Below are 22,048 nucleotides of genomic sequence, written 5' to 3' on the forward strand. Positions count from 1 at the left end.
TTAATTTGTTGCTGCTTCCCTTCAATCATAAGAGCCTTGTCTACCAACTCCTGGTAGTTGTTAAAGGTTGACACCATCAATTGCATGCTCATCTCATCGTTCGGCCCTTCCATAAACTTCTCCTACTTCGCAGCATCTGTGGCCACATCGTCAAGGGCATAACGAGACAGCTTACTAAATTCATCCACGTACTGCCCCACAGTATGGTTCCCTTGGTGCAAGTTACGAAACTCACGCTTCTTCATGCTCATAGCTCCCGTTGAGACATGGGCGGTGCGGAATGCTTGCTGAAACTTATCCCATGTAACAGTGGCTATAGGGTAGGTGACTGTGTAATTCTCCCACCATGAGGCTGCTGGTCCATCCAACTGATGTGCGGCAGAACGCACTTTCTCAGCATATGTACATCCTGTAGTGGTTAACTCCCTTCCAATCCTGCAGAGCCAATCATCTGCCACTATCAGCTCGGTGCTACTGGAAAACACCGGCGGCTGCAACCTCAGAAAGCGGGCTAAGTTGTCAACTGGTGGTGATGGTGGGTTGTTGTTGCCTTGGTTCTAAACTAACAACTGCATTAGTGTATTCTGCTGTTGTATCAACTGAGTGAGCTCCGGTGGGAAGGTAAATCCGGGGTCACGTCTCAGAGGCATCTGAGGGGTTAGAGGGAAGAGAATAGAATAGAATGAGGTCTAGTGAGAAAAACACTACCCATATGCACATGAGACAAACACAATCATATCACTCACTCAATCAAGCAAGGGCATACAATCGATCTAACTATCGTTACAGAAGTGCTCGGACTATACTATATACATGGTGGAATACTACTACTGATGTGGTGGTCTACTAGAAATATTGATCGGTCGAAGACTCCATGATGTCCGCTCCAGCTTCATCAACATAGTCCTCATCGCTATTGTTGGGGTCCGAGTCGGTGTCGTCGATGAAAGCTGTGATTGATCTATCCTTCCTGGTGCTGATCATCTCGCATTGCTCAACTCGGCGCCCACAAATCTGATAGATAGTATCCTTAAGCTCCTTATGGTAAACTTCTCCAATGCGTCCCATGGTAATGTGAGCTGCCATACTCTTTTCTAGACTCCAGGTTGGTGCATCAAAGGAAAACTCTATGGGTTTAGTGACTGGCGCGAATGTCCTTCCTGGAACTTGAACTTGAATCATCCATCGATCTTCTTCTGGTAAAGTGGCGTTGTATGTCCCGGTGAAGCTTGGTATTCCAATGTTCAGGTACTTAGTGACTTCCTTCAAGTGTCGTCCAAAAGGTGCTTCTTCATCCGGTTGTGCAAACTTGTTCCATGCGTCCGCCATCCTAAAGAGTAGAAAATGGAGAGGAGTCAGAAGTGAGAAGAGAGTAGTGATCTAGGGCTTTAGCTTAGTGGTTGTGTCCTACACTCAGCGTGTCCTCTGATACCCTCTTGTAGCGACCCGACCTCAAACGGTCAAGTCTCTGTGCTTCAGTGTCATCCCTGGATCGGTAATGCTGACACACACAATACTCGAAGGATTTATAACAGAGTAGCAATCACAGACTTATTACATAGTATGTCTCAAAAGAGAACTTATTACAATAAATATGGCTTAAGGCCATCTAATACGATAACAACGGAAGGCTTGGAAGATAAAGTGAGTCCATCAACTCCAATGGCATAGCTGAGCTGCACGGCAACGACCTAACGAACCTTACTCCTCGTCTGAAAAGTCTGCAACATAATATGTTGCAGCCCGAAAACGGGCCAGCACATGAAATATGCTGGCAAAATAACACAGTAGAGCAAGAACAGAATAATGCTATCACTACATGCATATTTGGCTGGTGGAAAGCTCTATGGTTACAGTTTTGCGAAAAGCCAATTTTTTCCTACAACAAAGGAATAGATTTTATTTCACTATCATGGTAGTTGAAACACCATTGAGAAGGTTCCTCCAACTCAATCCCAATTAAAGTAATTATCAACCCCACAATATTAATTTAGAGTGATGATATACATATGATAATCCAAGTACTAGATACTCAAGATGTCCATAACCGGGGACACGGCTAACCATGATTAGTTTGTACACTCTTCAGATGTTTGTGCACTTTTCCCCACAAGACTCGATCTCCTCCGTTGGATTTCTCACACTACCTGGTGTTTGAGAAACAGATGACCGAGACACAGTCTTTCAGAAGCATTAGCTCTAACCCCGGGTAGACAGTACCAACCTACATCCCTCTATATCTGCTAGCCTACAACTGGAAGAGGTCATGCAACTTACTCAACTATGCTAGAGCCCATAATAGCTTGTGGCTGCACACGGAAGTTTCTAGCATGAAATACCGCAGTTCCCTTTGAGCCTGGGTGGCGGACCTTAGGATTATCACACGGGTACTCCGGGATATCCTAGGACAACACTGGATTCTCCAGGTGCCCGGCAAGCAATCCACCCAGATGTGTATTAAAGTTGCCACCTTAAGTTGAACCATTAATTAACAATCTCACATCTGTCATGGATTCACTCACCCAAACCACATCTACGAGCATAGCATGGCAATATAAGCAATACGCAGAAGTAACACCCAAGGGTTTGATAATAACAGGGCAATAGGTTCTACCTCATCAACTACTTCCCAATCCCACATGTTATCAAGTCCTAACCATGCAATGTTTGAGGGTTGAAACTAATGCATAAAAACTGGGTGATAAAGGGATATGATCAAAGTGTTACTTGCCTTGCTGCTGATCCGCAAAACCTAGAGACTCGTAGTAGCATGCTTCGCACTCCGGGTGTTCTATCGCAAACAAACAATAGCATACATAAGCAATCAAGCAAATACGCACGGGTAAAACATGAATAAGAAGATCTAACCAGAAAGTTCAACTTAAGAACTCCAGTTTGCAAAAAGAATCAAATCAAATGGAGCAACGAAACTCAAACTGCGAAAGAAACAAGATCTGATTACTAATCTGGACTAAAGTCAAATTTTACTGTATCAAAATCTCGTTCAAGTTGGTTAAACAGGAAGAGGGCTTCGATACGAAGATCTAGGCGCTTGAATCGCGATCGAAAATAATCACGGAAAAATCCAAAAAAAGAAAAAACTGACGAACAGGCTAACGAACGAACGTTCGCTGTCTGTGGCTAACGAGTGAACACTGTTCGTTAAAACGAACGTACGGACGAACGTCCGCTAAGTAACTAAACCGAGAAAACCGGCGAACTGTTCAAAAAAACCGAAACTAGGGTTTTTTTTAAAAAACCAACAGTTTTTACCTAAACCAGAAAAAAACGGACGGCGAGATCGCGAACTCCGGCGTGGCTCCGGCGGCTTCCGGCGAGCGGGGCGGCTCGGCGGCGGCAGCAGCGGCGAGCGGCAACGGGGCGGCTAGCGGCGGCGGCGGCGGCAGCAGCGGCGAGCGGCGGCGGGGCGGCTTGCGACGGCGGCGGCGGCTTGGGGCTCCAGGGGGGGCCGGGTCGGCTTTTAAAGGGGGGAGGGGTGGCTTGCGGGAGGGGGCGGGGAGGCGTGGCCGACTCGGCCACAGCGAGCGGCGACGGCTCGGGCGCGGTCTCCGCGACGGAGACGGCGGCGCGGCGGCGGCTCGGCCGACTGGGCCTCGGCCCAGTTCGGTCCGGCGGGCTTCTCCTTTTAAAAAAACGTTCCGACGAAAATAAATCCTAGAAAAATAAATAAAACTGTAAAAATTCCAAAACAAATTTTCACCGTCTAAATAAAATATTTAGAACAAGATGAACATTTTCTTGGCCCTAAAATGCAATTTTGAAAACGTGCAATTTTTCTAATGCAACTAAAATTGCAATAAAATCTGAATAAAAGCAAATATTTTATTTTAATATTTTCCCTCCAATATTTCATTTCTTTTGGAGAAGTCATATTATCTCCTCTCATATATTTTAGCATGAAATATTTTCGGAGAGAAAAATAATTAAAACCAAAAATCCTCGTTTCAATATTTGATAAAATTCAAATATGAAAACAGTGAAATCCCCAACTCTCTCTCTCTCTCCGAGGGTCCTTGAGTTGCTTAGGATTTCGAGGATCAAGCCAAAATGCAATAGAATATGATATGCAATGATGACCTAATGTATAACATTCCAAATTGAAAATTTGGGATGTTACAGTAATATTCTAGGACAACCAAGAGCCTAAGCTTGGGGATGCCCCGGAAGGCATCCCCTCTTTCATCTTCAATCCATCGGTAAATTTACTTGAGGCTATATTTTTATTCACCACATGATATGTCTTTTGCTTGGAGCGTCTTGTATGATATGATTCTTTGATTTTTAATTTGCCACAATCATCCTTGCTGTACACACCTTTTGAGAGGGACACACATGAATCGTGATCTATTAGAATACTCTATGTGCTTCACTTACATATTTTGAGCTAGGCAATTTTGCTCTAGTGCTTCACTTATATCTTTTTAGAGCACGGCGGTGGTTTTATTTTATAGAAATTGTTGAACTCTCTTGCTTCACTTTTATTATTTTGAGAGTCTCTCTAAACAGCATGGTAAATTGCTTTGGTTATGAATTTAGTCCTAATATGATGGGCATCCAAGAGGGATATAATAAAAAATTCATATAAAGTGCATTGAATACCATGAGAAGTTTGATTCCTTATGATTGTTTTGAGATACAAAGATGGTAATATTAGAGTCATGCTAGTGAGTAATTGTGGATTGGTAGAAATACTTGTGTTAAAGTTTGTGATTCCCGTAGCATGCACGTATGGTGAACCGTTATGTGATGAAGTCGGAGCATAATTTAGTTATTGATTGTCTTCCTTATGAGTGGTGGTTGGGGACGAGCGATGGTCTTTTCCTACCAATCTATCCCCCGAGGAGCATGCGTCTATTACTTCGTTTCGATAACTAATAAATTTTTGCAATAAGTATGTGAGTTCTTTATGACTAATGTTGAGTCCATGGATTATAAGCACTCTCACCCTTCCACCATTGCTAGCCTCTCTAGTAATGCGCAACTTTCGCTGGTGCATTAAACCCTCCATCACCTTCCTCAAAACAGTCACCATACCTACCTATTATGGCATTTCCATAGTCATTCCGAGATATATTGCCATGCAACTTCCACCATTCCGTTTATTATGACACGCTTCATCATTGTCATATTGCTTTGCATGATCATGTAGTTGACATCGTATTTGTGCCAAAGCCACCATTCATATTTTTTATACATGTCACTCTTGAGTCATTGCACATCCTGGTACACCGCCGAAGGCATTCATATAGAGTCATATATTTGTTCTAGTATCGAGTTGTAATTCTTGAGTTGTAAGTAAATAAAAGTGTGATGATCATCATTATTAGAGCATTGTCCCATGTGAGGAAAGGGTGAAGGAATCTATGATTCCCTCACAAGTTGGGATGAGTCTTCAGACTTTATAAAAAAAATAAAAGAGGCCAAAGAAGCCCACCAAAAAATGAGAGAAAAGAGAGAATGGACAACGCTACTATCATTTTTCCACACTTGTGCTTCAAAGTAGTACCATGATCTTCATGATAGAGCGTCTCCTATGTTATCACTTTTATATACTAGTGGGAAATTTTCATTATAGAACTTGGCTTGTATATTCCAATGATGGGCTTCCTCAAATTGTCATAGGTCTTCGTGAGCAAGCGAGTTGGATGCACACCCACTTAGTTTCTTTTTTAGCTTTCATACACTTATAGCTCTAGTGCACCCGTTGCATGGCAATCCCTACTCACTCGCATTGATATCTATTGTCGGGCATCTGCATAGCCCGTTAATACGCCTAGTTGATGTGAGACTATCTCCTTCTTTTTTGTCTTCTCCACAACCACCATATTCTATTCCACCTATAGTGCTATATCCATGGCGCATGCTCATGTATTGCGTGAAAGTTGAAAAAGTTTGAGAACATCAAAAGTATGAAACAATTGCTTGGCTTGTCATCGGGGTTGTGCATGATTTAATACTTTGTGTGATGAATATGGAGCATAGCCAGACTACGTGATTTTGTAGGGATAACTTTCTTTGGCCATGTTATTTTGAGAAGACATGATTGCTTTGTTAGTATGCTTGAAGTATTATTTTTTTAAGTCAATATTAAACTTTTGTTCTGAATCTTATGGATTTGAATATTCATGCCACAATAAAGGAAATTACATGGATAAATATGTTAGGTAGCATTCAACATCAAAAATTCTGTTTTTATCATTTACCTACTCGAGGACGAGCAAGAATTAAGTTTGGAGATGCTTGATACGTCTCCAACATATCTATAATTTTTGATTGTTCCATGCTATTATATTATCTGTTTTGGATGTTTTATATGCATTAATATGCTATTTTATATTATTTTTGGGACTAACTTATTAACCTAGAGTCCAGTGCCAGTTTCTTGTTTTCCTTGTTTTTGAGTTTCGCAGAAAAGGAATATCAAACGGAATAAAATTTTTGCAATGATTTTTCTTGGACCAGAAGACACCTACGAGACTTGGAGATGAGAAGACCCACGAGGCGACGAAAAACCGTAGGGGCGCGCCCTAGGTGGGACACGCCCCCTGGCTTGTGGCCCCCTTAGGAGTCCCCTGACCTCCTACCTTGGCCTATAAATTCAGATATATACCCAAACCCTCAAAAGCATCCACAAAAATACTTTTCCGCCACCGCAACCTTCTGTTCCCGTGAGATCTCATCTTGGGACCTTTTTCGGCGATCTATCGGAGGGGGATTCGATCACGGAGGGCATCTACATCAACCCTATTGCCCTTCCGATGAAGCGTGAGTAGTTTACCTGAGACCTACGGGTCCATAGCTACTAGGATTCTTCTCTCTCTTTGATATTCAATACCATGTTCTCCTTGATGTTCTTTTTTGACTGTACACAGTAGGGAAAAGCCCCACTACAATTTTTATTAATGGTAAATAAAGAGCAGTCTCACAAGGCTTGAGATAAGCCAAAAGAAAAAAAAAAGAGACTAAAGCTAAAAAGAAAGAAGAGGAAAAAGAAGACAAAGAAAAGCTAAAAAAACTATACAAGGTTGTCTAGCCAGGCATTGAACCAAGAAGCATGCTTCTGCTTGATCCTATATCTGAGCCATTTCAACTCCTCAAAGAAGATGTGTCTCCAATTCTAAAATGATGGTTAGACTTGTTGAAAGATCAGATTGTTTCTTGAGATCCAAATTGCCCATGTAGCGTGAATAATGATATCCATAAAGAAAGGTACCCTGAGCTTTACTCGCATATCATCAACTGCCTCCAACACTGAAGTAGGATTGTCTCTGGAAGGACAGACAAAGTTCCAACATCTTTCAGTAAAAGGGCAGCCCCCAAAAAGGTGGAAGGCAGTTTCCTCATGTTGGCAAGGCATGAGTGCATAATTATAAGTTTCCAGGTAAAAAAATTCCTCCTTAGAAGATTTCTGGTATTCACTCTATCATGGAGAAGCATCCAGAAGAAAATTTGTGCTTTGGTTGGCAGGAGGAATTCCAAATCCATTGAAATTGCTGAGGTACAACTTTAATCCCAATCATCACTCTGTAGTCTTTTTCAGCACTAAATTTATGAGACCCCCAAATATAGGACCATGTGTCAGTGTGATTGTTGTATCCTGAGCTTCTGAGATCCTCACATATCACCTCAAGTTGTAAGAATTGATCATGGGCTTGCACTGAAAGTGGTAGGTGAAAGAGGTCCTCTAAATATTCAGCTTGAAGGGCCTCATAAACTCGATGTTCTTGGAGTTTTATCCGATGTAATCTTCTTTTGCGGTGTGTTTGTCGAGATCTGATGAATTGTGGATTTATGATCAGATTATCTATGAATATTATTTGAATCTTCTCTAAATTCTTATAAGCATGATTTGATATCTTTGTATTTCTCTTCGAATTATCGGTTTGTTTTGGACAACTAGATTGGTGTTTCTTGCAATGGGAGAGGTGCTTAGTTTTAGGTTCAATCTTGCGGTGTCCTCACCCAGTGACAAAGTAGGGTTAGCGAGGCACGTATTGTATTGTTGTCATCAAGGATAAAAAGATGGGGTTTTCATCATATTGCTTGAGTTTATCCATCTACATCATGTCATCTTACTTAAGGCGTTACTCCGTTCTTTATAAACTTAATACTCTAGATGCATGCTGGATAGCGGTCGGTGTGTGGAGTAATAGTAGTACATATAGGCAAGAGTCAGTCTACTTGACACGGACGTGATGCCTATATGCATAATCACTGCCTTGAAATTTCAGCATTTTTATTTATTCCAAAATAATTCTCCATGAAATTTCAGCTCATTTGGAGATGTGCATAATAGGTATCTCTGACATAGCCTTTTCAGATCCATAATTCCAGCTGCCGGCAAACTCCCTCTTCATGTAAATCTTGCAAATTAAGAGAGAAAAGGCATTAGAATTGCTACACAAAGTGTTATATTGATTAAAAATATCATAAATAACAATAGGAAAACATGATGCAAAATTGAAGTATCGCGTTGCACCACAATCTGCTTTCGAGCAGAAGCCGGGCGAACATCTTGATCTTCCCTAGAGCCCACACTTTCCAGATTAATTGATCGAAGCACGTTGCCATCCTCCCTGGAATTGCGTCAGATAGGCTGATTTGGAAGAGTATCTCCCTGAACTCTCTCCAGTCCAGGTGATGGCGTCCGGTGTGCCCTCCAACAGAGTCTCGAGCACCCCTCTCAGTGCTCGGTGCATGACCGTGAACTCCTGCAGCAGTTCTTGGGTGCTGTTGTGGGCGAGGTCCTTGATCCATGTGTCTTCATTGAGTGTGTCCCGAACCGATCTATTCTTCCTCGGCGAGTGCCTGAAGAGCGACCGGAATTGCTGAGCTAGGCTTCCGTGTCTGATACAGGAAGAGTGCCAGAAGGAGGCCAACGCCCCGTCACCGATGGCCACGCTGGTCGATGTCGTGAACAGTGTCGTGTCCTCCGTGTTGCAGGGCAACTCCGTGCCCACCCAGGGTCGCTCTGGGTGGTGCCAGGCGATCAACATCCAGCGTAGGCGAAGGGCCCTGCCGAAGCGCTGGAGCTCATGGACGCCCAGGCCCCCGTACTCCGTCAGCGAGCACACCGCCGACCAGTTTACTTTGCAGTCGGCTCTCGAGATCTCTTCATCTTGCCGCCACAAAATACGTCGCCTGCACTTGTCTACCTCTCTAAGCAGCTTCTTCGGCACTCGCGAGACGGTGAGGTGAACGTAGCCATTGCACTAAGCACGCATCGGACAAGCACCCGACGGCCCACGAGCGGCAACAACTTGCCCTTCCATTCGGCCAACAACGCCTTTATCCCGTCGATGATGAACTGGAGGTGCACGACGCGTAGGCGGCCTATGAAGACTGGCAGCCCTAGGTACTTTACCGGGAAAGGTGTAGTCGAGCCGCCAAACCCTTGCAACGCGTCGGGGATGTTCTTGTCCTCGCACTGGATCAGCGAGACCGTGGATTTGGCCGAGTTGATGCAGAGGCCAGTCGCACACCCGAAATCATTGAGGATGCGCAATAGGGAGTCCACCTCCTGCCGTTCTGGGTTGATGAAGATCACGGCGTCATCGGCGTAGAGGCTAACCCTAAGCGTCAGGTCACGCCCCGGGAGGCGCTGAAGAAGCTGCTGCTCGACCGTCGCCGCGATTAGTTGATGTAGAGGGTCTATGGCCAGGATGAAGAGAAAAGGTGACAGTGGGTCGCCCTGCCGCAGCCCGCGGCATGGATGATTCGCGCGCCCGCCGTGCCATTCAGCGAGACCGTCGAGGAGGTCATGGCGAGTAGCAGGGCCACCTAGCCGCGCCACTGCGCGCTAAATCCTAGATTCTGGAGAAGTTCGAGGAGGTACTCCCATGAGACTGTGTCGAACGCCTTCGCACTATCTATTTTCATCAACAGACATGACGTTCTACGGCGATGGAGTGCGCGCATGGTGTTCTGCACGAAGAGGATACTATCGTGGATGCACTTGGTTTTCAGAAAGGCTGTCTGCGCTGGTGAGATGATGGAGTGGATGATGGCCGCTAATCTGATGGAAAGGACCTTGAAGATGAAACTTTTCACACTCTCGTCTTGCACTCCGATTGCCCCACGTTGATCAAGAAGGTGAGTGCTCCGTATAGGGGTCGCTCGTTCACAAGTCCTGGTGCTGCTGATATCAAATATTTAGCGAGCAACTTTGTTTTATTTTTCATTTATTCATGCAAGCCGTTGTGCTAATAAGGTATACTCAGGGATGGATCTAGGGGGAGGGGGGGCGAAGGGGGACGAGACATCCCCCCAATGATCGTGACTTCCTTCGATAGCTCTCAGTTATTCTCTAATTCCCCACCCCACTCCCACCCCCACCCCCCCCCCCCCCCCCCCCCCCCCCCCCACCCCCGCGTGCATTAGGCCTTTGTAATTGACGTTTTTTTTTTTTGCGTGAAGCCGCAACCCATGTACAGCCCATTGCAGGCTAAAAGCACAATATTCAGGAAAGAAAATGCAAGCAGCCCATCAAAAGAGATAAATTGGCCTGTTAGTGGCAGCACTCAGCCACGACTTTGTCGACGCACGCACGTACCGGTAATCTCTTCGTTTCCAAGCCGCCGCCGCGAGCTGTGATCGAATCTTTTAGGGCAGTTTAGCCTGGCAAGTCGCAACTTCTAGCCTCAAGACCAAGACTGCCGAAGGCGCAAACGCGATCCAGAGGTTGCGCGGAAGCACGGCCGGCCGCCACAACTAGCACGATCGGCAACGAAGGAAGAGAAAACCAAAAAAGGACTAGGTTACTCTTCTTTCTCATTTTCATTACTTCATCCTTGGCTTCACTTTCACAATTAGACTAACCCATTCATTTACAACTAAAGAATTAGAACAACAGAATCTGCATACATAAATTATAGTTAGGGCATATTCGTGACATGTCAGACAAGGTTTTGCATTGTTTATCCCCCTCCGGTAGTAGATTTTTTTTAGATAAAAGGTAGTCGAAATTTTTAGATCATTAACCTGTGAATTGCTTTTGCATTTGCTTTATCACAACTTTTAGTTAAAAGTGAATTGTTCAAAGTCGGCACCAGTTCCTTCCTTTGATGAGGATTTTCGTTCATTAACCTTAGCTACAAACGTATATAGACTATTTTTCTTCCAGTCAGACTCCACACAAGAGGCAAAATCTCGCCCCTCCCCCTATGTTTGAATCCTGGCTCCGTCTCTGTGTATACTCATTTGTTAGCAAGCGTGAGCGAGCTTGTTGCTTACTCAGCCTTCCAACAGTTTACTCCCGGTTGCATCCAGAATGTCGTAAACTCTGAATAATAATATGTTTGTGTTAACAAGTGAACCAAACTTTGATATATATATATATATATATATATATATATATATATATATATATATATATATATATATATATATAGAAAAATGGGTTAGTACTCCTATGAGTATGTACTCCCACCTCCGTCCACCCTCCCTCTTATCCAAACCATTTTATAATTTTAATAATTAGACTGAATTATCTATGGATAATCACGTGGTAGTTGAAAATCCCTTAAACAGAATCCTTGTTTTTAGGGATTCCAAACTACACCCCACTTGCCGTGGAAAAACACATCGTCATTGTTACATACCAAAAGTTGGACGGCTCTCTCGTCGAGCTCCGCCACGGCCGACGACTACGAATGATGGTGACGATCATCCCCGTGTATACCCAGCGTGTCTCTCGCATCTAGATCAAGCACTCCCATTTGGGTCTACTGCACCTATCAGACTTGACCAGATCTAAAACCAGGTACGCTGAACTCACGTCCAAGTATCACCATTAATTTCCCCGAACAGGTAATTGGAGGAAGGGCATGGAACTATGAAGTTAGCAGGACGGCTCAACGAGGAAGAAGACATGAGGCCAGCCGGCGACTCAGCAGGACGGCTACACCATGCATGCAGATGAGATGCGTCCAGAAATGGCTCGATGACGTACATTAGATGCATCAGGCGACGGCTTGACAACGTTTTCCATGACAACTCATTGTAATTAGCGTGTCAGCCGCGCGTAGTTAAGCTTTCATCCATGGTCTGGCTATAGATCCAATTGGACATGGATGTACTGAGCATAGTCGAGCTTTCTTTGCACCAGTGTTCTGCGGATCCAGCATGCGCAAACGTGTGTTGTATATACTTTCTTATGGATACCATGTACTTCTTTTTTGGAAGTATATACTTCTTTGATCCGTACAATATACACTTAATGCCGAAGATTTGAAGTACAAACTCCATAAAAAAACACGTACGTACATGCTCTTAATGTATGTAAATGACGCCTCTAAAAAATGCCTCATTTTTTGATGCTTGGCACATACTACCACTTAAATAAGAAAAAAGTATACACGAAGAAAAAGCAGTATATACTACCTATAAGAAATCAGTACATACATACCCTTCATTAAAGATGTAGATACTAATTTGGATGCTTAGGTTATATACCACCCAAAAATCAGTATATATTACTTAATAATAGGCAGTATTATATACCGCACATACTACAAGAAAGAAGTTTATATACTAGTTTGAATATTTGGATGAGTAACTAAAGTAGTGGTGTATACAGGATGAAAAGCAGTATATATATACACTAAAACGTATTATGCCCTAAATTAACAATATCTACAAATGAAAAAAATCCGCATGTGCGTACATACTACTAAAATAATTCAGAAGTGTATACCACAATTATGACACCAAGTAGCTGGTTAAAAAAAGACCCAAATGGTATTTACATATACTTATTCCAACATGCTTCACTTAGTTTCAGTATACATAATTTCTTGCCGTATACTTATCCTTGTTGATGAAGTATACATACTACAGGACGGCGAAACATATATTATTGCTTGGTAAGGGAACATCGTATGGAAGATAAACCTCTGTGCTATACTCCTTGTGCAAAAAGTAGTATATCTCATTTTTTTTGTTTTGCATCGAGTAGTATACCTAATTTAAAAAAAGAACCATATACTCCTTTCCAACAATCAGTTATCAGTATATACTGATCAATATTGCATGCATCATACGAATGATACTCCAGTATAAACATATGGTAGTATATACTCTGAAAATAGTAGTATATACCCCATTAAAAAATCAGTATATGTACATACTCCTTTGAAACAATCAGCATGCAAACGTTTTTACATAACCCACGTCCAGATACCATTAATTTAAACTCTAATTATATGGTTTAATCTAATCTATAGTTAGCTCCGCATGCATGGGGGAGTTCCGGCGGGCTGGTTGTTAGATCTGTTCGGCCACCATTTAAGAAATCGGATATAATGAATGGATAACTCAGTTTTCCACTCTACTACTAATGGTGGGAGTAATTCTAAAAAAAATTAATGGTGGGAGTACATACATCCGGGAGTATAAAAGAGGAGTCATATATATATATATATATATATATATATATATATATATATATATATGGAAAATCCTTTCTACCACCTAATGGTAGTTACCCCCACATTTTCTACCACTGGATTCGTTGAGATGTGTGCTTTTCTAAACGGGTTTCCAAGCTAGCGTCTATTTACCAACCCGTTTGGCCGTAACAAACACTACTATTTTCCTGCCCTTTGAAATCATGAGTATTTTAATTAGCTTGTCGCATGGCCGCCGCCAAGCTGCACTTTTGGATCTTGAGCGGCTTGGCAGATTTCTTTCTGGTGAAATATCCAATACTAATCAGTTTTTGTATCTACGTACATGATCTAGATAATGGGGGATTTGGAATTAATGGCATCTCTTTCTCCATGGATTTGATTACCAATTTTGATCGTGCTACCACCCGGGATCATAGGCATCTGACGAGGGACAACAACGGTGGTTGGGCGATAGACTCGACGGAGATCCGCCGGCGATTGCACGGAACGTGCGGTAGTGCCGAGGACGGCGCCGTAGCAACACGCATGAATGTCTGATGCATGTGGCCACGATCAATGCTTGCTAACTCCCCGTGATGCATGCGTACCATGACATATGCATCAAATTTGTATATCGAATGTCTCAACTCGTTGTACTCGATGCAAGTACCATTCTTCTTACAGTTTCCAAAACAAAGTATATAAACTTTTACTCCTTCCCCGAAAGACGACTATATATTCTATATACTCCGGACGAGCTACAAATATATGCTCAGGCGATGCTTCAGAATTATGTACATAGATGCACACACTTAATATTTAGGTCGAAAGAAAAGTATATATACATGTTTCTTTCAGAAGAAAATGTTATATACTGCCATTTTGAAAAGGATGTATACAGACTCCATACTACAACTTGTAAATATACTCCCCTCAATTTTTGTGTGTGAATGTACTCCATACTACAAGGAAGAGTATCTACATGTGTTGCATACCTAAAAAAATGAACTGCACTACATACTCCGTACTCAATACACGGATACACCATACTCCATACACCATACACCATTCTCCATGTTTCTTTTATGTTAATACTCCATACTCACTTTTTTTGCGATGAATACTCCATACTCAGTTAATATTTAGGTCCAAAGAAAAGTATATATATACATGTTTCTTTTCAGAAGAAAAATGTTATATGCTGCCATCTAAAAAAGGATATAGACATACTACATACTACAACTTGTAAATATATTCCCCTCATTTTTTTTGTAAATATAGTCCATACTACGAGGAACAGTATCTACATGTGTTCCATATGTAAAGAATGAACTATACTACATACTACATACTCCATACACCATACACCATACTCCATATTTCTTTTATGTTAATACTCCATACTCCAGATTTATGTTAACATGACATACTCAAACAATACATGAGTATACTATATACTCCATACTACCTATTTCTAAAAAGAACTGAGCTAAAAAGTAAGTTATAAATGTTACACTATATACTCCATACTACCTATTTCTAACAAAAAAAAGTATGTACGTACCTAGACTAGTTTTTTGTATTCACACATTCATGTGCTTATCTAACAAGCAGTTTGTTGGATGTACGTTGGCAAAAAATAAGGAGGCAGTTCCACGTACCTTGCCGGATTATTATATTACAAAAATTAAATTAGTTGCTAGCTATTGGATTCCACGCACCCGTTAACCCATATTCCACTTCGTGGTCGACCTGATGGTACAGTGGAGGACACGTGGAGGGCAAATAGCTAGGGGGTAACTACCAGTATATATATATATATATTTTTAAAACTCATGTCCAGTCTCCTCCTGTTTTCCATGTGGCAGGACGAACGGTCAAATCCACTCAACTTACTGTGAAGCCAAGCCACGACTGCGGCATTGCTGCACCTGCAAATCTTGCCGCCGCCTGTGGCACTGGCATATAGAGACGGCAGAATTCAAGAACCGCCCTCTGCTGCCTGCATGGCTGCATGCATTCAAGTACGTACGCACACACACACACGCATAATCCTGCCAAATCCAGCATTCATGCATCGCAGAGAAGCAGCCAATCCGATCCCCAACTAATCCCCCATTCGCCTCAGGGTCGCACATGGGCTATGTATGATGACCAGTTCAGCCGGCCGGCCTGCAAATGCTACAGAAACACTTCGTATTGCATAATAAACCACAAGAGGCCATAGTTCATTCAAAAAACAGTAATCACAAGCGGCCAGAGAAATCAATTCGGTCCGGCCGCAGCTCGTCTGCAGCGTGCTACGAGCTGCAACCATGCATGCAATCATTGTCCCCTGACAGGCTGAGTCTCTTGGAAACATGCGGGCACGACCATGACGACGCCATGGCCGTGGGGTGTGCGCTCGCCTCATATTTCGCCTCATCTCATTTCACCATGGACACCATGGAGGACCGACTGACTGGAGATAGTTCAACGGTAGGAAAAGATAACCATTACATCACACAGGTTCACAGCACCAGAGGGAGAAGATCGACCGAGATCCCGGTCTCATGTCTGCGGGGAGGGAGATGGCGAGCCTCATCCCATGAAGTTGTCCAAGAAACTGGTAAAAAACAAGGAGCAGCACAAAGTTTTGTACATCTAGCATCATCCTGGCGAGGCAGAGAGGAGATAGAGACCATCCAACGGCCACGATCATCATCATCACCGTCCTGACGGTCTTGTCTCCCGGGGTTCACTCGCCTACATCGCGTTCTGGAGACCGGCGCAGTGCAGGAGCACGGCCTTAATTTCCTCCGGCAGGAGCCCAGGGCCGTCCCTGCATTGCTGGACACCCAGAACAACAGAACGGATCAGACCAGACCATAAAGGTGGTGAACAGCAAGCAACGGTAAGGTTTCATCTGATCGAAATGGGCACTGTCACCGACAGGATCAGCATGCATCGCCACAGCTGCACAGTGGAGCAGAGGAGAGGGTTTTTTGGGCGGGAATTACAAACGAACCTCGGCGCGGAAGACGTCCATGGCGAAGCCGTCGAAGCAGCTGATGACGGCCTGCTCGATGTCGAGGCCGAGGCTGTCCAGCGCCCTCATGGTGGACAGCAGGATGCCCGGCCTGCGCGCGCAGAACATGTGGATGTTCACCGCCTGCCCTTCCCTCATCCTCACCTCAACCTGAACACACACACACAACCAATCAAACAGACTTGAGTTCCACTGCTCGGTTCATACACAATGAATGACACAATGGAAAAGGAGCATCAAGCTCCATGGCATGGCAGAAAGAAATGAACTGACCGTCGCCTGCTGGCCGCTGGGGCTAGGGAACGGGGCCGGCGGGCACCGCTCCTCCTTGATGCGGCCGGGGAACGGCTGCAGGGTGGGCGTCGACGGGAGGAAGCTATTAGCTGTCGATGGTCCACCCAGTGCAGCAGAGCTGGGAGCAGACTCGAGCTCGGAGTGGAGATCACTGATCCTCTGCAGGAGCTCCTTCAGGTAGTCAATTGCGTCACCAAGGATTGAAGCCCTGTCCATCTGATGACACAGGAGAAGGAAACAGGTGATGAGCTGCTGATCAACCACTACAAATCATCATGCAACAGTGCAAAGACTGTTAGAATTAACAGCATTTTTACACATAATAACTACGTTCTGTCGATATGCTAGGAAAATTGTTGGATTGCACAGGAAAACAGAAGTGGTCATGAGCTGCCGATCAACTACTACAAATTACTACCTCTGTTATAACTATGCAAACACTGTTGTATTTAGAAACAGAGGATGTAGCATACAACCATGCAAACACTGTTAGAAACTTAGAATTAGTAACATCTTGACATAATCATGTTCTGCTGATACACTAGGAAAATGGCTAGACTGTAACATGTCATATGCACCATGAGATTTACTTCAGAGAAGATCCTTGTTTACTGTTCAAAACTATCCTGATGATTGCGAAGAAAAGTAAGCTGATTACATGGAACAACTGCAGGAAAATGCACTTTACACGCCAAAACATGCAGAAATTGGACTTTTCCAAGGAAACAAACAAAAACAGAAACCTCCAACGCTTGAACAACTGTCAAGTACACAAGGGGAAAAAAGGAGCTTTGTGGGTTATCCAGTGGCAGGTGGCTTTAGATAACACCTTGTGCATGGCACTGTGTTCAGTTTGCACCATTAAGCAAACATCAAAAGAAAAAATCACCAAGAAACACACTTGGCTGGTAGTAGGTTCAGTACTGAAATCTACCAAGGCAGAACAGTAAGACAAACATTTAACAAGATGAGAAGGGATTCATGGTGCTAAATTTCCATGAATTTGTCATGACAAAAAAAAATGTTTTGCAACGCATGAATTTCAAGGAGCCTAAAGATTATTTAGATAATGGAAGGGTTTTATTGCTCCCCGTTTCACGTGAACAAGTTCAACAAGAAAATTCCCGCGCTCCGAACGGGGCCAAGAGATTTTGCGGACGATGGAATAGTTTTATCGCTCCCATTTCACGTGAATAAGTTCAATTCCTGCAAGGCATAAGAAAATTTCCCGCGCTCGAAACACCGCTATAGATTTTCTTTTCAGATAATGTACAAGTTTTATTACTTCCTGGACATGGTACTAGATAAGAACCAACATGACACTAAGAGTGACATAGATCTACAACTAAAAATGGGTACTTTTGTGACATAAATTCATCCCAATTCAAGAATTCAGCACCAAAATTCACCATCAAGTGCAGTAACAATCCATCCTACTATACTCACATCATGAACTAGAACTTGTAAATTGACAATAATATGTATAGGAACAAGTAGGTGATTAATTTCCACAGAAATGACGGCGGGGGCATTCCTCACCTTGCTGATCTTGGGCACCACGGAGCGCAGCATGTAGAGGCGGTCGTTGAGCTTCTTCCTGCGCCGCCGCTCCGCCATCAGGTTCTTGGCCGGCATCCCCTTCTTCTTGCCCTTGCCGTTGCCGCCGCCGCCGCCACCGCCACCTCCCCCCGGCGCGCCGACCACGGCATTCTCCAGCGAGGCCGAGACCCCCAAGGAGGAGGCGTCCACGCTCTGCTGATCCAGCTCGTCCTCGTCGTCCCACCCCATGCCGTCGCCGAACGCCGACAGCGGGGGCGCCAAGAACCCCCCTTTCTGCCCTCCCGGCGCCGCCGTCAGCGGCGGCGGGGGCTCAAGAAGGAACGGCGGGGCGTCGACGTTGAAGGGGTTGCCGCCGGAGCCGAAGTCGTGGTAGGCCGGGGGCGCGGCGGCGGCGGAGGACGACGACGACGGGAAGGCCGCGTTGTAGTCGAACAGCGCGGCGTGCTCCATGGACATGAGCAGCGACGCCGAGGTCGGCGCGGGCGTGACGCCGCCCCTGGCGCCGCAGGGGAACCCGAACGCCGGGAACCCGGCCGTCGCCATCGCCTCCGACGTGAGGTACCCCCAGTCGCCCCCGCCGCCGCCTCCCACCAGCTCGTCCTCCTTCTCCACCCCCACCGCCGCCGCCGAGTTCTCCATCACGCCCTCCCCTCCCACGGATTCTTGGCAAGTTCGCACGGTCAGTTACTACAACTTATCTCTGCAACTCCAACCCTCCTTGGGTACTGGGTTCGGGCTGCTACCTTCCCTTCTTATAGGCACGCAGAGGCCAGTGGCAGCGTGTACAGCTAAAATATGTTACATCCAGACGCTTTTGGAAATCATGGCCGTCCGATGCACCGTCGCACGAATCTCAAAGGCACATCCGACCGTCAAGGCAACCGGTGAAAACAAGTATGCCTCCTTAACACATTTCTACGTTTAAAAGAGATAAAATGAGGAAATTTTGCGAGGAGGCATACTTCGTGAAACTCGCAAAATTCCTCATTGTTAAATGCATTTTGGCGCGAAATTTGAACCGTGGTGACTAGGGCCATTGCCTCCTCCCCAACTCCGCCACTCCACCGGTAACCTGAGGTGTGATTTATTTTTAGTTTTGCAAGTATAGCCCGTTTTTCTTGCGGAGAAGTATGGTTCTTCTTGGAAGAGTGATATATGGACCATAGCCAAGAATATGTTTGTCGATGGCTAGGCACACGTATATATGTGACATGTAAAAGTAGCGGAAGATTCGGCGGACACGAAAAGCATGAGAATTCTGTGTGCCCTGCGCCATGGTTTCTTACATGGAGATGGAGTGCGTGTATGCATCACTTGGGAACAGTAAGCTTTTGTCTTCTTCAACATAAAAAAAACATGAGTTTTGTTTTTACGCAACGTTTGCGCCGTCTTGTAGCAAATGAAAGTTGTTGCACCTAATCGAAGGATCAAATAGTGAGTTGGCATGAAGGTTTCCTGTGGGTGAGCTAAGATGGAAGGACGGGAGGAGATTAAACATCGCAAGTTTTTACAAGAAAGGTTTTGCTGGCAGGGCGACACGTGTGCGGTGCCACGGATGGAGAATGAGCTGACCTTTTTGTTTCTCATTATCTTTGAAGGGTGTTGTGCAAAAAATCAAATGCTCTCTGTTGGTTTTTCTTGTAGTGTTTGCCCACAAGATAACCTTCAAACAAAAAAAAAAAGAGAAGCGTACTGCAAACAAAAAAGAGAGGCTTACTTCGAACCACGAAAAGAAGCAAGAAATGCTTTGCCACTCACTTTGCAAAACTAACTTGTCTCGGCTTTGGCTAAATTGTGTAACAAAAATTTGTTTCAATTTTGTGTATGGCACGAAAGTCGGTTAACAGAACGTATTTATGTGGTGTTCCAGACGTATATCATCACCAACTCGATAGGTATAGTTGTTGCCGCATAACTACGAAAAATGTAGTTCCTGGCCTCCACCTATTCAACATAAATCCAACTCTAGCTTTCCTCTAAGTGCGGCTGCCGCCGGATATGATATATTAGCCATAGTTTGGGTTGTTTGCTTGCATTATCTTTATTCACATGATAGTTCAATGGTTGCATGCTTCTCTAAAAAAATGTGGTAAAAAAGGGAGATCATTCTGTTCACGGTTTGAGAATGAGGGAAGGGTACATGATTGAATTCCTCCTCAGCCCCTCGAGTGTGTGAGTGAGTGTGTATGTGCACAATGCCAATTACAAGCTCTCCCATGCATCTTGTGACCCTGCCGGAGCTGAGAAAGAGAACATCATCGGATGCAACACAATGGAATGGAATTATTGGAGAGAAAAACTCAAAAAGGTTTGCCCTCCCCGCCAGGACTCACATGTGTGCAAAGCGAGAGGAAGGGAGTTCAATTTTTCTTGTCGTTCGCCGGCCTAATTTGATGTGGACACTATGCGAGCTACTACCATCGGAGAAATTACGCGATGCCAAGTTGGTTGTGTGCATCGTACCTCCAGAGACCACGAGTTTATCTTCCATTGTTTAAAATAAATATCAATCTGATGCGACTACTTGATATATGATTGAAGAACTAAATCACAAGCCGACAAGTTCACACACTAAAGCAGCTCATTGTTAATCGGTCCGCTGCGACAACTTGTGATACGGTATAAGTGAATTTACGAGTTCAACTATCGTAAAGCAATTTGTTGTCGTACGATAAGTTGCAAGTTGATTGGATACTTATCATGCATAGGTGGTCATTTTCTAGAGCACACACGAGACGCCAATTCGATTAGCTGTTATGTATGACCAAGTCACAAGTTCATTGGATTCCTATCGTGAGAAATGTTTGGACACGCCCAAATTGTACCTTTTTTGTCATATGATGGCTAATAGTATTATTACCTCTTAGACAGGTATGGCAGGATAGGGTTCATGTAAAAAACTCTATAGGTTAATAAATCTTCGTTGCAAAAATAAAATTCTTTGAGGTTTGTCTAAACAAAGAAAAAATAGAAGTCAGTAAAGACAGGATAAACAAGGAGACTATTATTTGTGCAGATTACTACCTCCCTTACAAAATATTAGGTGCAGTTTTAATACTAATATTCATATTTTTGGAGTACTTTCTTTAGAACAAATTAATGTTGTTTTAGTAGGAACGTACCTCCCTCAGATAGAAGTACAAATGAATGCGCCACTGAATTAGTTAATGCGATTCAGCCGTTGAAGGGGCATGAATGTGATCGCCGCTGTTTAAACTCCCTGTACATCTCAGATACGTGCCGCTGAAAGGTCGGTTGCAACTTTGTACAGCTACAGCTAGCAAGATTTGATTAGATCGAAACCATTGATTGGTTTGAGAGGGCCACTTGTAGCTGCAACTTGGAGGAGCCAGCTGCATACAAGCAGTAGAACTGTCGTCCATCGTCTATACCCTGGAGTACGTACCATCATCATTCAGAAGTCAGAACTACATCAACATCTACGCAATGCACATCATCATACATAGATACATGCCATGCCGAGGCCATCGTGCGCAAGTATACATAACACATAAAGAAGCAGATAAATATATGTCGTGGTATATCCAGGAGGCAGGCATGCATGCGGTATCATGATCAGTTATTCTGCGTGCGCTCGACGGACGAGAAATGATGTTTGGTTCTTCATGCATGCATGCAAGCAAGCATGCATGCATGTATTTTTCCCTGCACGTACGCACGCATACAGTGTAGATACATAGCTCTACCTAACTGCGGTCTAAGGTATAGTAGAAAGCACTGGCTGGCTAGCTAGCAA

General features: G+C 44.1%; 1 protein-coding gene across 1 annotated transcript; it reads right to left on the bottom strand.

The window, feature by feature from the left end:
• Window positions 1–15,867: 15,867 nt before the first annotated feature.
• On the bottom strand, window positions 15,868–18,998 carry LOC123063201 (transcription factor ICE1). Its single transcript, XM_044486935.1, has 4 exons — window positions 18,271–18,998; window positions 16,711–16,947; window positions 16,417–16,587; window positions 15,868–16,238 (listed from the first exon to the last, which is right to left on the bottom strand). Exons 1-4 carry the CDS (start codon window positions 18,928–18,930, stop codon window positions 16,155–16,157), a joined length of 1,152 nt encoding a protein of 383 aa, XP_044342870.1. The 5' UTR covers window positions 18,931–18,998; the 3' UTR covers window positions 15,868–16,154.
• Window positions 18,999–22,048: the final 3,050 nt, after the last annotated feature.

This window comes from Triticum aestivum, chromosome 3A, assembly GCF_018294505.1.
Source record: "Triticum aestivum cultivar Chinese Spring chromosome 3A, IWGSC CS RefSeq v2.1, whole genome shotgun sequence".
In the NCBI taxonomy this organism is placed as follows: domain Eukaryota; kingdom Viridiplantae; phylum Streptophyta; class Magnoliopsida; order Poales; family Poaceae; genus Triticum; species Triticum aestivum.